The sequence below is a fragment of the Eubalaena glacialis genome, chromosome 11, assembly GCF_028564815.1.
Source record: "Eubalaena glacialis isolate mEubGla1 chromosome 11, mEubGla1.1.hap2.+ XY, whole genome shotgun sequence".
Taxonomy (NCBI): Eukaryota; Metazoa; Chordata; class Mammalia; order Artiodactyla; family Balaenidae; genus Eubalaena; species Eubalaena glacialis.
Window position 1 is genome coordinate 104,268,488 of NC_083726.1, and position 13,585 is coordinate 104,282,072.

General features: G+C 37.0%; 1 protein-coding gene across 10 annotated transcripts in view; it reads left to right on the plus strand.

Annotated features, from left to right (window-relative positions):
• Positions 1-13,585, plus strand: part of EPS8 (EGFR pathway substrate 8, signaling adaptor) — a 197,409-nt gene that overhangs the window by 175,945 nt on the left and 7,879 nt on the right. For all 10 annotated transcript variants that reach the window (XM_061204962.1, XM_061204960.1, XM_061204968.1 and 7 more), the window contains one exon: positions 4,903-5,125. In XM_061204962.1, coding sequence (XP_061060945.1) covers positions 4,903-5,125 — 223 coding nt within the window. The remainder of the gene's footprint in view (positions 1-4,902; positions 5,126-13,585) is intronic.

Sequence of the window (13,585 nt, forward strand, 5' to 3'; positions counted from 1 at the left end):
GAAACCAATCCCTGCCCTTATATTATTTCCAATATCCTCAGAGGCTTGACTAAAGAACTCTTTTATTTATTATTAATTATGAAGTCCACGTGCTTATTATTATTATAGATATGCTTACTCTACAAGACGCAAATAATTTTGAATGTCTGGTCATTATGGTCCTGTAAATTCAACAGAAAGTTTCCCCATCTGCTCTGTTTCCGAGCAACAGATATTATGATATTGTGGATACAGCTCCAGTCTAGGTCCTGGTGCATGAGGATTGTAGTCTTGGCTCTGCCACTGACTAGCTGTATGACCTTAAAGAAAGCGTTTTAATTTTCTCTGCTCCAATTTGCTGAGCTGTGAAATGGAAGGGGCCAAGTTTCATGATCTCCACAATCCAGTCTAGATATAAAATTTTGTTATTTTCTATATACATGTTAAAGTAGCCCTAAGTTAAAAGTGGAAATGTTTTCTTCAGGTGAATAGTAGACCACTAGCACTGCTAATTTCAGCTCCTTTTATGAATGCTCTGTTTTTCAAGCTCAATCCAGATATTCAGATACTGCTGGAAAGAGAGGACAATTTTACTAAAGATGTCTTTATTTTCATTCCAGCAGACCAACTTCCTGATAATATTCCGTTCTTAAAAATTTTTTTAAAGTTAATCTTAGAACACTCTATTCATCTATTAATTAGAGGCATGGTCTTTAGACAGGGACGGTTACTTTTTATTCTGCTTCACGTGTTGACATTTTTCCAAATATTTCTTGCAATAATTTGAATAATACCAACTATCTCTCTCTTTCCATATATATATAAATTACTGCCCAAAAGGCGTATTACAGAACTATAAAATTTTGTTTGTTTAACTGCTTACAAGTTCAACTAAAGTTCACTAAAACACACCATGATATATATTTCCTTTTGTAAATCAGCTTAAGAGTTAGTCTTACATTAAATGTACTCTAATTGTATTCTTTATAAGCTATAAGAATAAGATGAACCTTTATCTTAATATTTTTAAAACACAATACTCGGATACACAAATAGTTACTGAAATACTCTACATGGTTTATACTGTAGTATGAGCCTATGTAATTAGTTTTCCATGGCTAGATAGTGGTGGAAATTAATTATGTATTTACAAGCTCCTTCCCTGGTTGATTTGTGGGGAGGTAATCTTACTGTCAAAAACTAATTTGCTCACGGTTTCTGATATTTGATGTGAAGTATAATTGATATTATTTTAGTTCCATCTCCTATGTTAAATCTTCTCATTTGATGTGATTTGCTCCATTTTCCTAATAGCAATTACTTGGCGAGCTGTCAGAGGTAACCCACATTTGTTCCCTCAAGGCACTTCTTTTTAATGTAATTTTTTGGATTCAATCTCTGGACTTAACACCCTCCAAACGTTCCAGCTGTGCCTAGTTTTCACTGCAGAATGCCAAAGAGACTAAATTTAGAGGAAAAAATGTGTAGATTCCATTTTTAAGAACAGTTCAATTTTACTGGCTTTGTTGGGCTTGCTTGCATAAATTCCCTTCTGAAGCAGTATCTTGCATGAATCAGGAGCTTATCTACACATCTCTTTCTTTAATCCTTGAGAATTTCTACTCAGCTTTAGTGGCTAAAGAAAAGTGACTCATTTGGACTTAATTATCAACAGAAAAGTACATTTTCCACAGGGTCTAGTAATTCTGACTTCTTTCAGAGAAAGAAAAAAAACAAAGAGATTTTGTTTTAAGCAGAACTTTATATTTGCGGGAGATGAAAGGCAAGAGTTAGGAAGTGACAGTGATCATACAAAAGTACAGCCACACCAAGGTGACCCATCATCCCAGTTTGCTCACAGCTGAGGGGTTTGGAGGGATGTGGGACTCTTGGTTCTGACACTCGGAGAGTCCCAGGCAAACTGGGAACAGTCGGTCAAGATTTCTTTTTGGATCTGGAGATTCAGCACCCTTTGTTCAGCAGAAGAAAGTTTGGGGTGGAGTTCTGCTCTCCAAGACTTGCCATCAGTTGAGGGGCCATCAGTTTTCTACCTTCAGCCTGATATAACCAAGAGACAGTAATAGCAAAGGGAGAAGAGCAGTAACTGGGTGGTAAGTAAAAGGGAGTGGAGAAGGTAGCAGGGGACAGAGAAAAGTGATTTCACGAGTCAGGCCTGATTCTCTTTCCTCCACATGGAGGATGACATCAGTTTCCATGGAAAAGCCACCTTGGTTTCTGTTTCAGAACAGGTTATAATGATTTGAGGAAGACCCTTCCCCCACTTTTTCATTCCAGGGGTTGGAAACATGAGGCAGGAAGGAGGACCAAGAAAAAGGGGAAAATATGCAAGTAAATAAAATTATGACCTAATTCATGAAAAATTTTCCTATGGTTTCTCTGTATATTATATGAATATTTAAGTCTATAGTTCTGATAGGTTATACTGATAAAGTTGCATTATATAGCAATGACAGATGGGTGAAACAAGGCACAGAAGATTTGGCGAGCCTGTCTGCAGGCCTGATTGTGACAATAACACAGGTTTTCAGTTTTTCACAGTATTATTTGATGGCTAGCAAAACACTAGCTGTTCTTGTTTTTCTGAAAGCAGAAAATGTGAATCATACCATGGAATGCAGAGCTGGTAGCATTTTTTGTTTTGTTTAAGCTTTAAAAGCAGTAATTTAAACTCTGACACTTTTGAAATCCTAATGTGAGAATTCACTAACTCTTCATGAAATTATGTGTCGAGGACATTCTTGTTAAGGGAACATTGCATATACATTGATGACTTTGGTGTGTGCTAAGTATTACATTTCGGTGATGTTTGCTGTATTTTGATTGCTCGAAATATTTTATTGGCCCAAATATAGGAACATTGTTTTGTGGATGATAATAATAATAATATAATACACTCGATTACTGAATATATTAGAAATGTTTCCAGGCCTTGAATTGCAGAGGGGTCAGCAATATCTGTTTCTCTCCCATCTAACTCCACGGCTTGCTCTGTGAATTTAACCCCTACTCCTTCCCTTCCTCTTTGCCTCTCTCCTCCTCCCTCCCATCCCCCTCCAAGAAATAGCAGCACATAAACTCTTCTTTCAGTCCTTTTCCCATCCTTGCTTCATACCCTCCCACCTTCCCCACCCACTGGCGGGTGAGCGGTGGCTTTTAAAGAGACAGCAGAGAACCAGGGCTGCTCCCCCCTCTGGTTTCCACAGGTGTTACTCATTTGCTGTGAAGGTGCCTTTGAGGGTGGTGTGTTGTTTTTTAAGCAAGAATTACAAAGTGATGTGTGTGTGTGGTGTGTGTTTTGATGTTTTTGATCTCTGTGGAAATTGGGAAGGCCTCTTTTAAAATCAATATGACCTTATATTTGGGCCAATTTAGAAATTAAATGTAAATACTCTTCTAGCCAAAGGACCAGATTACCAAAAGGCCTGCTTTTTGTATTTCATCTACTAATCCTGAATTTTAGAATAATTAAAATTGTGCCAGTGCAGTATCTAAACTTTACCTAAATTATAAGTCACTGCTCTGTATCTTTGATTCTATACAAAAAGTTTGCCTTTTGAGAATTTGGAACTTATTTTAATTCAGTTATTAAGATTATTTTGTTTAAAGTTTTAACTATTGTGTGTAGTTTAATAGGGAAGATGCACAAATAATATTTTATAATAGCCTAAATCATGGTTTAAAAATTACTGAAAGTTATTATATATTCTATCACATCTACCTTTTTTTAATACAAATGCCCCCGTGGACTTTTTTCCTAATAATATGCTTTTGAGGTGTAGTCATAAACATTTTTTAAGTAATTAGGGGGTTGCTTTATTCCCATAATAAAAAATCCAGAGGGAGGCACATACCAGGTAGTTTCACATAATGAAAAGTCCAGGATCCTCTTAACTTTTTCTTTTTCTAAGAATTTTTCTCTTTAACTTTATTTACATGTTGTGTTATGTAGACAAATTTCCTAATTTTTAATCACTTTTTATTTCTAGGTCAAACCTAGATAACTTGGTCACAATCCATTATTTTTGTTTTTATTTATTTATTTATTTTTATTAACTTTTTATTTTATATTGGAGTACAGTTGATTAACAATGTTGTGTTAGTGTCAGGTGTACAGCAAAGTGATTCAGTTATACATATACATGTATCTATTCTTTTTCCAGTTCTTTGAAATTCTCATAGAACAATTTCATAGTCATAAACATTTAATTAAAGACCATACCATCACCCTCACCACATTCCTATTTTAACAAGGAAACTGTCTAAATTTAATAAATTAGCATTAAGATGATGGCAGAAAGGGATTTGGCTTGAAAAAATTAGCAATACTTTAAAATTACTTGTTTATTTTAAAGCATACTCCTTTTATCTACTGAAATATTACCCCTCTTCTTAACAAATTACTTGGAAATAGCAGAATTAAACACTTTTGAATATAATATACATTTCAAATAAGGAGTGAGTAATGCTTTCTGTTATTGATATTTAGGCTTCTAGTACAGTTAGAAGTTCTTATTAACGGAAACTATAAAATAATCAGAAATCTTTTGACCTACCCTGATCTTGTGTGATTCCAGGTTCACATTTAGTTTTCTTGACATTTATTACTATTATTAGTACTAATGTTTGCTATTGGTGTATCCTTTTTGATTGTGAACAGATGTGTAGAATATTTAAAAAATAATTTTTAATAATTATTACATCAGGTAGGATTGGAGGGTTGTGCGTGTCTGTCTATACATACATATAGATGTATGTATATATATGAACACACACAAATTTGCTATGGATTTGCAAGGAAGTTTACACATAAATAGCCAACAGGGTCCTGTCAAAGTACAATTTGTTTTCCTAGCCTAGCTTTATATTTTCACAATTCCGAATTAATGATTTGTCTTTTTATAGAAACAGAGGATGGAGTATGGTCCAAGAGCAACTGACATTCCCTCTGCGCCATCACCTCCTCCAACACCAGCTCCTGTTCCTGTTCCCCTCCCACCTTCTGCTTCAGCACCTCTTCCTGTGTCAAAGGTCCCAGCAAATGTAACCCGTCAGAACAGCAGCTCCAGTGACAGTGGTGGCAGTATTGTGCGAGATAGCCAACGACAAAAACAAGTTCCTGCGGACCGTAAGTTTCCTAGGGAGGCAAGAAATATCCCAAGTTTCTCCTGGGAATTAAAAGCACTCTAAGTAAAAATTGTTTATTATTGGTTCTGCTGGTAATAAATATTATTAAATATACCTAATAGTCCTTGCACGGTACTTCATAGATTGCAAAGATTTTCACCTCATTTCTCATCCTCCAAGTAATTCTGAGAAACAGGAAGTTCTCTCTACTCTCTAATGTGTGTATTTCTACATATTCCAATATATTGTGGTGATTGAATACAGACTCTGGAGCCAGACATGCTTGAGTTTGTATAGTGAAATATCACTTGCTGGCCATGAGACTGTCAAGAATTTAATGATCCTCTGTATGCTTTAATATCTGAAAAGGGGGGGATAGTGATATCTACTTCATAGGATAATTGTGAGGATTTCATGAAATAATGCATATAAAGCATTTTAGACCAGTCGTTCTCAGCCAGGGGTGATTTTACCCCCTTCCCCTAGGGACATTTGGTATTTGTCTGGAGACATATTTTGATCACAATTGGGTGGATGCTACTGGCATCTATTATAATAGGTAGAAGTTAAGGATGTAGTTAACAACATCCTAAGATGAACGGGACAGCTTCCCTCTCCCCCACCCACACACACACAACAGAATCATCTGGCCCAAAATATCGATGGTGCTGAGGCTGAAAAAGCCTGATTGATTTTAACCAATATGACACATTATAAGCAGTTAGTAAATATTTACTCTTACTGTCATCAGTATCACCATCATAGTTTTCCTGCTTCTCTTCCTGATATTTGCCATATATATATATAGTGTGTGTGTGTGTTTGTCTATATACACACACAATCACACTAGCTTAATATAATCAACCTGCCAATAGCACTTTCAAATTTGCCCTCCAAATTCAGATTTTTAGACTTCAACTTCATACTTTCATAAATTGAAGTTTTATTTTTCATGTGAGTGGTTAAATCTGAAAACCAGATTTAAATAAGTTAAAACAAAAGACCCTATGGCCAACTTTGGATTATCCTTGTTAGTACTTGGGAACAGCAGGGTGGATAATTTGAAAACTGAAGATAATTCTAAGATAATTTTTATTTTGTTTTATCTTGTAGCATATGGCTTGTCTGTTTAATCTTCAAATTATGTTCTTTAAAGTATTATAAAATTACTTTGCTTTATTGATACTTGATACATAAAAATTCTTGGAAGACTAGAGCCAGGAAGATATTTCCTTAATATGATAAAAGTATATAAAGTGTATGTGTGTGTAAAGGATATTTTTCATTCTCTCAAATGGCTTCTCCTAGGGCTCAGTTCTGGGTTCTTTTCTCATATAAACGTACTTTTACTGTAGATGATCACTCTATTTTCATTTCTTTCTATACTGTTTATACTGTTGGAAAAGGAGTGACTTGAAAATTTGTCTTCATATCAAATCTCATCTCTGGCATCCAGATACAAATTTTTTTATTTTTTTATTTTATTTTTTTTAATACATCTTTATTGGAGTTTAATTGCTTCACAATACTGTGTTAGTTTCTGTTGCACAACAAAGAAAATCAGCCATATGCACACACATGTCCTCATATCTCCTCCCTCTTGAGCCTCCCTCCCATCCTCCCTATCCCACCCCTCTAGGTCATTGCAAAGCACCAAGCTGATCTCCCTGTGCTATGCTGCTGCTTCCCACCAGCCAACTATTTTACAGTCGGTAGTGTATATATGTCCATGCTACTCTCTCTTCGCCCTCCCACCCCATGTCATCAAGTCCATTCTCTATATCTACCTCTTTATTCCTGCCCTGCAACTAGGTACCTTTTTTTTTTTTTTTTTTAGATTCCATATATATGCGTTGGCATATGGTATTTGTTTTTCTCTTTCTGACTTACTTCACTCTGTATGACAGACTCTAAGTCCATCCACCTCACTACAAATAACAATTTCGTCTCTTTTTTATGGCTGAGTAACATTCCATTGTATACATGTGCCACATCTTCTTCATCCATTCATCTGTCGATGGACATCTAGGTTGGTTCCATGTCCTGGCTATTGTAAATAGTGCTGCAGTGAACATTGTGGTATGTCTCTTTTTGAATTATGGTTTTCTCAAGCTATATGCCCAGTAGTGGGATTGCTGGGTCATATGGTAGTTCTATTTTTAGTTTTTTAAGGAACCTCCATACTGTTTTCCATAGTGGTTGTATCAACTTACATTCCCACCAACAGTGTAGGAGGGTTCCCTTTTCACCACATCCTTTCCAGCATTTATTGTTTCTAGCTTTTTTGATAATGACCATTCTGACCGGCGTGAGGTGATACCTCATTGTAGCTTAGATTCGCATTTCTCTAATAATTAGTGATGTTGAGCATCTTTTCATGTGCCTCTTGGCCATCTGTAGGTCTCCCTTGGTGAAACGTCTATTTAGGTCTTCTGCCCATTTTTTAACTGGATTGTTTTTTTGATATTGAGCTCCATGAGCTGTTTGTATATTTTGGAGATTAATCCTTTGTCTGTTGTTCCATTTGCAAATATTTTCTCCCATTCTGAGGGTTGTCTTTTTGTCTTGTTTATGGTTTCCTTTGCTGTGCAAAAGCTTTTAAGTTTAATTAAGTCCCATTTGTTTATTTTTGTTTTTATTTCTGTCACTCTAGGAGGTGGGTCAAAAAAGATCTTGCTGTGGTTTATGTCAGAGTGTTTTTCGTATGTTTTCCTCTAGAAGTTTTATAGTGTTTGGTCTTACATTTAAGTCTTTAATCCATTTGGAGTTTATTTTTGTGTATGGTGTTAGGTAGTGTTCTAATTTCATTCTTTTACGTATAGCTGTCCAGTATTCCCAACACCACTTATTGAAGAGGCTGTCTTTTCTCCATTGTATGTTCTTGCCTCCTTTCTCATAAATTAGGTGCCCATATGTGCATGGGCTTATCTCTGGGCATTCTATCCTGTATCATTGATCTGTATTCCTGTTTTTGTGCCAGTACCATTCTGTCTTGATTACTGTAGCTTTGTGGTATAGTTTGAAGTTGGGGAGCCTGATTCCTCCAACTCCGTTTTACTTTCTCAAGATTGCTTTGGCTATTTGGGGTCTTTTGTGTTTCCATACGAATTGTAAGATTTTTTGTTCTAATTCTGTGAAGAATGCCATTGGTAGTTTGACAGGGATTGCATTGAATCTGTAGATTGCTTTGGGTAGTATAGTCATTTTCACAATATTGATTCTTGCAATCCAAGAACGTGGTATATTTCTCCATCTGTTTATGTCATCTTTGATTTCTTTCGTCAGTGTTCTATAGTTTTCTGAGTACAAGTCTTTCACCTCCTTAGGCAGGTTTATTCCTAGGTATTTTATTATTTTTGTTGCAATAGTAAATGGGAGTGTTTCCTTAATTTCTCTTTCCTGTTTTTCATTGTTGGTGTATAGGAATGCCAGAGATTTCTATGCATTAATTTTGTATCCTGCAACCTTACCAAATTCACTGATAAGTTCTACTAATTTTCTACTATTAGTTCTACTAGTTTTCTGGTGGCATCTTTAGGATTTTCTATGTATAGTGTCATGTCATCTGCAAACAGTGACAGTTTTACTTCTTCATTTCCAATTTGTATTCCTTTTATTTCTTTTTCTTCTATGATTGCTGTGGCTAGGACTTCCAAAACTATGTTGAATAAGAGTGGCGAGAGTGGACATCCTTGTCTTTTTCCTGATCCTAGTAGAAATGCTTTCAGTTTTTCACCATTGAGTATGATGCTCACTGTGGGTTTGTCATATATGGCCTTTATTATGTTGAGGTAGGTTCCCTCTATGCCCATTTTCTGGAGAGTTTTTATTACAAATGGGTGTTGAATTTTGTCAAAAGCTTTTTCTGCATCTATTGAGGTGATCATATGGTTTTTATTCCCTAATTTGTTAATGTGGTGCATCACATTGAATGATTTGCCTATTTTGAAGAATCCTTGCATCCCTGGGATAAATCCCACTTGATCATGGTGTATGATCCTTTTAATGTGCTGTTGGATTTTGTTTGTTAGTATTTTGTTGAGGATTTTTGCATCTGTGTTCATCAGTGATATTGGTTTGTGATTTTCTTTTTTTGTGATATCTTTTTTCTGGTTTTGGTATCAGGGTGACGGTGGCTTTGTAGAATGAGTTTGGGAGTGTTCCTTCCCCTGCAATTTTTTGGAAGAGTTTGAGAAGGATAGGTGTTAGCTCTTCTCTAAATGTTTGATAGAATTCACCTGTGAAGCCATCTGGACCTAGACTTTGGTTTGTTGGAAGATTTTTAATTTCAGTTTCAATTTCATTACTTGTGATAGGTCTGTTTATATTTCTAATTCTTCCTGGTTCAGTCTTGGAAAATTGTACCTTTCCAAGAATTTGTCCACTTCTTCATGGTTGTCCATTTTATTGGCATATAGTTGTTTGTAATAGTCTCTTATAATCCTTTGTATTTCTGCAGTGTCAGCTGTGATTTCTCCATTTTCATTTCTAATTTTATTGATTTGCGTCCTCTCCCTTTTTTTCTTGATGAATCTGGCTAAGGGTTTATCAATTTTGTTTATCTTCTCAAAGAACCAGCTTTTAGTTTTATTGATCTTTGCTATTGTTTTCTTCATTTCTATTTCATTTATTTCTGCTCTGATCTTTATGATTTCTTTCCTTCTACGGAATTTGGGTTTTCTTTGTTCTTCTTTCTCTAGTTGTTTTAAGTGTAGGGTTAGATTGTTTATTTGAGGTTTTTCTTGTTTCTTGAGGTGAGATTGAATTGCTATAACCTTTCCTCTTAGAACTGCTTTTGCTGCGTCCCATAGGTTTTGGGTTGTCATGTTTCGTTGTCATTTGTTTCTATGTATTTTTTTGATTTCTTCTTTGATTTCTTCAGTGATCTCTTGGTTATTTAGTAGCACACTGTTTAGCATCCATGTGTTTGTATTTTTTATGGGTTTTTTCCTGTAATTGGTTTCCAGTCTCATAGCATTGTGGTCAGAAAAGATGCTTGATATGATTTCAATTTTCTTAAATTTACTGAGGCTTGATTTGTGACCCAAGATGTGTTCTATCCTGGAGAATGTTCAATGTGCACTTGAGAAGAAAGTGTATCCTGCCACTCTGGGTGGAATGTTCTATAAATATCAATTAGATCTGTCTGGTCTGTTGTGTCATCTAAAGCTTGTGTTTCCTTATTTATTTTCTGTTTGGATGATCTTTCCATTGGTGTAAGTGGGGTATTAAAGTCCCCTACTATTATTGTGTTACTGTCGATTTCTCCTTTCATGGTTGTTAGCATTTGCCTTATGTATTGTGGTGCTCCTATGTTGGGTGCATAAACATTTATAATTGTTACATCTTCTTCTTGGATTGATCCCTTGATCATTATGTAGTGTCCCTCCTTATCTCTTGTAACAGTCTTTATTTTAAAGTCTATTTTATCTGATACAAGTATTGCTACTCCAGCTTTCTTTTGATTTCCATTTGCATGGAATATCTTTTTCCATCCCTTCACTTTCAGTCTGTATGTGTCCCTAGGTCTGAAGTGGGTCTCTTGTAGACAGCATACATATGGGTCTTGTTTTTGTATCCATTCAGCCAGTCTGTGTCTTTTGGTTGGGGCATTTACATTCAGGGTTATTATCGATATGTATGTTCCTATTACCATTTTCTTAATTGTTTTGGGTTTGTTTTTGTGGGTCTTTTTCTTCTCTGTGTTTTCCGCTTAGAGAAGTTTCTTTAGCATTTGTTGTAAAGCTGGTTTGGTGGTGCTGAATTCTCTTAGCTTTTGATTGTCTGAAAAGCTTTTGACTTCTCCATCGAATCTGAATGAGATCCTTGCTGGGTAGAGTAATCTTGGTTGTAGGTTCTTCTCTTTCATCACTTTAAGTATATCCTGCCAGTCCCTCTGGCCTGCAGAGTTTCCACTGAAAAGTCAGCTGATAACCTTATGGGGATTCCTTTGTATGTTATTTTTTGTTTTTCCCTTGCTGCTTTTAATATTTTTTCTTTGAATTTAATTTTTGTTAGTTTGATTAATATGTGTCTTGGTGTGTTTTTCCTAGGGTTTATCCTGTATGGGACTCTCCATGCTTCCTGGACTTGGGTGACTATTTCCTTTCCCATGTTAGGGAAGTTTTCGACTATAATCTCTTCAAATATTTTCTCAGACCCTTTCTTTTTCTCTTCTTCCTCTGGGACCCCTATAATTCGAATGTTGGTACGTTTAGTGTTGTCCCAGAGGTCTCTGAGATTGTCTTCAATTCTTTTCATTCTTTTTTCTTTATTCTGCTCCTTGGCAGTTATTTCAACCATTTTGTCTTGCAGCTCACTTATTCATTCTTCTGCCTCTGTTAGTCTGTTATTGATTCCTTCTAGTGTATTTTTCATTTCAGTTATTGTGTTGTTCATCTCTGTTTGTTCTTTAGTTCTTCTAGATCTTTGTTAAACATTTCTTGTGTTTGCTCAATCCATGCTTCCATTCTATTTCCAAGATTCTGGATCATCTTAACTATCATTACTCTGAATTCTTTTTCAGGTAGATTGCCTATTTCCTCTTTATTTATTTGGTCTTGTAGGTTTTTACCTTGCTCCATCATCTGTGACATATTTTTTTTTGCCATCTCATTTTTTTTTTTAATGTGTGGGATTGTCTTCCTGTTTTACTGGTCGTTTGGCTTGAGGCTTCCAACACTGGAGTTTGTAGGTTATTGGGTTGAGCTGGGTCTTGGTGCTGAGATGAGGAACTCTGTGAGACCTCACTCCGATGAATATTCCCTGGGGTCTGAGATTCTCTGTTAGTCCAGTGGTTCAGACTTGGAGCTCCCACCGCAGGAGCTCCCCCCAACCCCAGGCTTGCAAATCAAGATCCTGCAAGCCATGTGGGGTGGCAAAAAAAAAAAAAAAAGAGAGAGAAAAATAACAAAGTAAAGAATAAAATTAGACTAGGAAACAAACAGATATGTTAGAAAGAATGTAAAAATAAAAATATAGATGAATCAACAACCAGAAGGTACATCAGTACCACAATAGTAAAAAAGAGGAGGAGGGAAAGGAAAACAAAGGGGGGGGGATGGAAAGACCTTGGCTGTGGAGGGCGGGGCCTAAGCAGGGGCGAGGTTTGGGTGGTGGGCAGGGCCAATGCTCAGGACCCACAGGGCTGGAAAAGGCCCTGGGGGCTGTGGGGGGTGGGTCTTAGGCTCAAGGAACAGAAGGGGCCCAGGCGTGCCCCCCACCCCAGTCTCAGAGGGCGGGGGACCTCACCTGGGAGCCTAGCAGGCTTCCTGGGCTCGAGTGGGCGGGACAAATGCCCTCCTCTCCTCTGATGCTCCTCTGGTCTGGGTTCTGGGAGGGCCCCTCCCACCTGCATCTCCTGATCTCCCCGGCCTCCCTCCTATGCCCCCAAGGACCCACGTGGCCTGGAGGGGGGTTTGGAGGGCAGGGGATCGGCCTGGGAGCTCAGCAGGCTCCCAGTGCCCGAGTGTGCAGGGCAATCGCTCTCCGCTTCTCTCCCACTCCTCCCTGAGGGCTCCTCCCGCCTGCCTCTCCTGTTCTCCCCTCGGCCTCCTTCCTATACCCCCAAGGACCCACGTGACCTGGAAAGGGCAGAGGATCAGCCTGGGAGCTCAACAGGCTCCCTGTGCCCGTGTCCAGATACAAGTTTTGAACTATTAACTATATAGCTGAGATTGGAACTTAAGATTTAAGTTCTCATCTCAGTAAATCATAGCCCTATCTATTCAGTTGTGGTCACTCTTGATTTAAAAAAAATTAAAAAGAAGACACGGAAACTATTACTATTTAATTGTTCTAGAAATTCTGGTTAAATGCAATAAGCACAAACCTACTTTTGTACGTTACTTTCTCAGCTGAAGTATAACCAATTTAAATTACCTTCTTATCCATATCTTGACCTTACCAAAGAACTAATGGAAAACTGAAGTTTTGGAAAAATGGTTAGCTCTTTCTGTGTGGCAGAAACAACTATGCCTGTGCATGTGTGTGTGCATAAATATAATTGGCAACTAAATTTTAAAATATTTTTGTGTATTTTTTGAAAAGATGCTTTTATTTTTTTTCAGAAATGAAAGACATAGTTTTGAGATGAGAAAGTTCTATAAATGTTTTTATTGATTTCCCTAAGGAAAATTTTCCTCTCAGAAACTCTCTTCATTCTTCCCACAAGTTTATAACATCTCCCTTCTTTGTTACGTCAGTGCGGTAATCTTTGACACAGTGGCACTCTTTTTCCAGGCCTGGGATCAGGGTTCGTAGGCATCCAGGCCCAATTTTGGAACAGTCCGTGGGCTGGGACAGTTTGTTCTTTGTCCTAGTCTAAGAAACTAAGAATAACCTAATGGGAAAGAGGCATGGTTAGAATGCTTTAAAGATAGAGAACCCTCCTGATAATTGTGACTCATCATTTTCAAGTCTGTTTTTCATAAGTCAAAGGGTGACACTGGTATGTAAAACA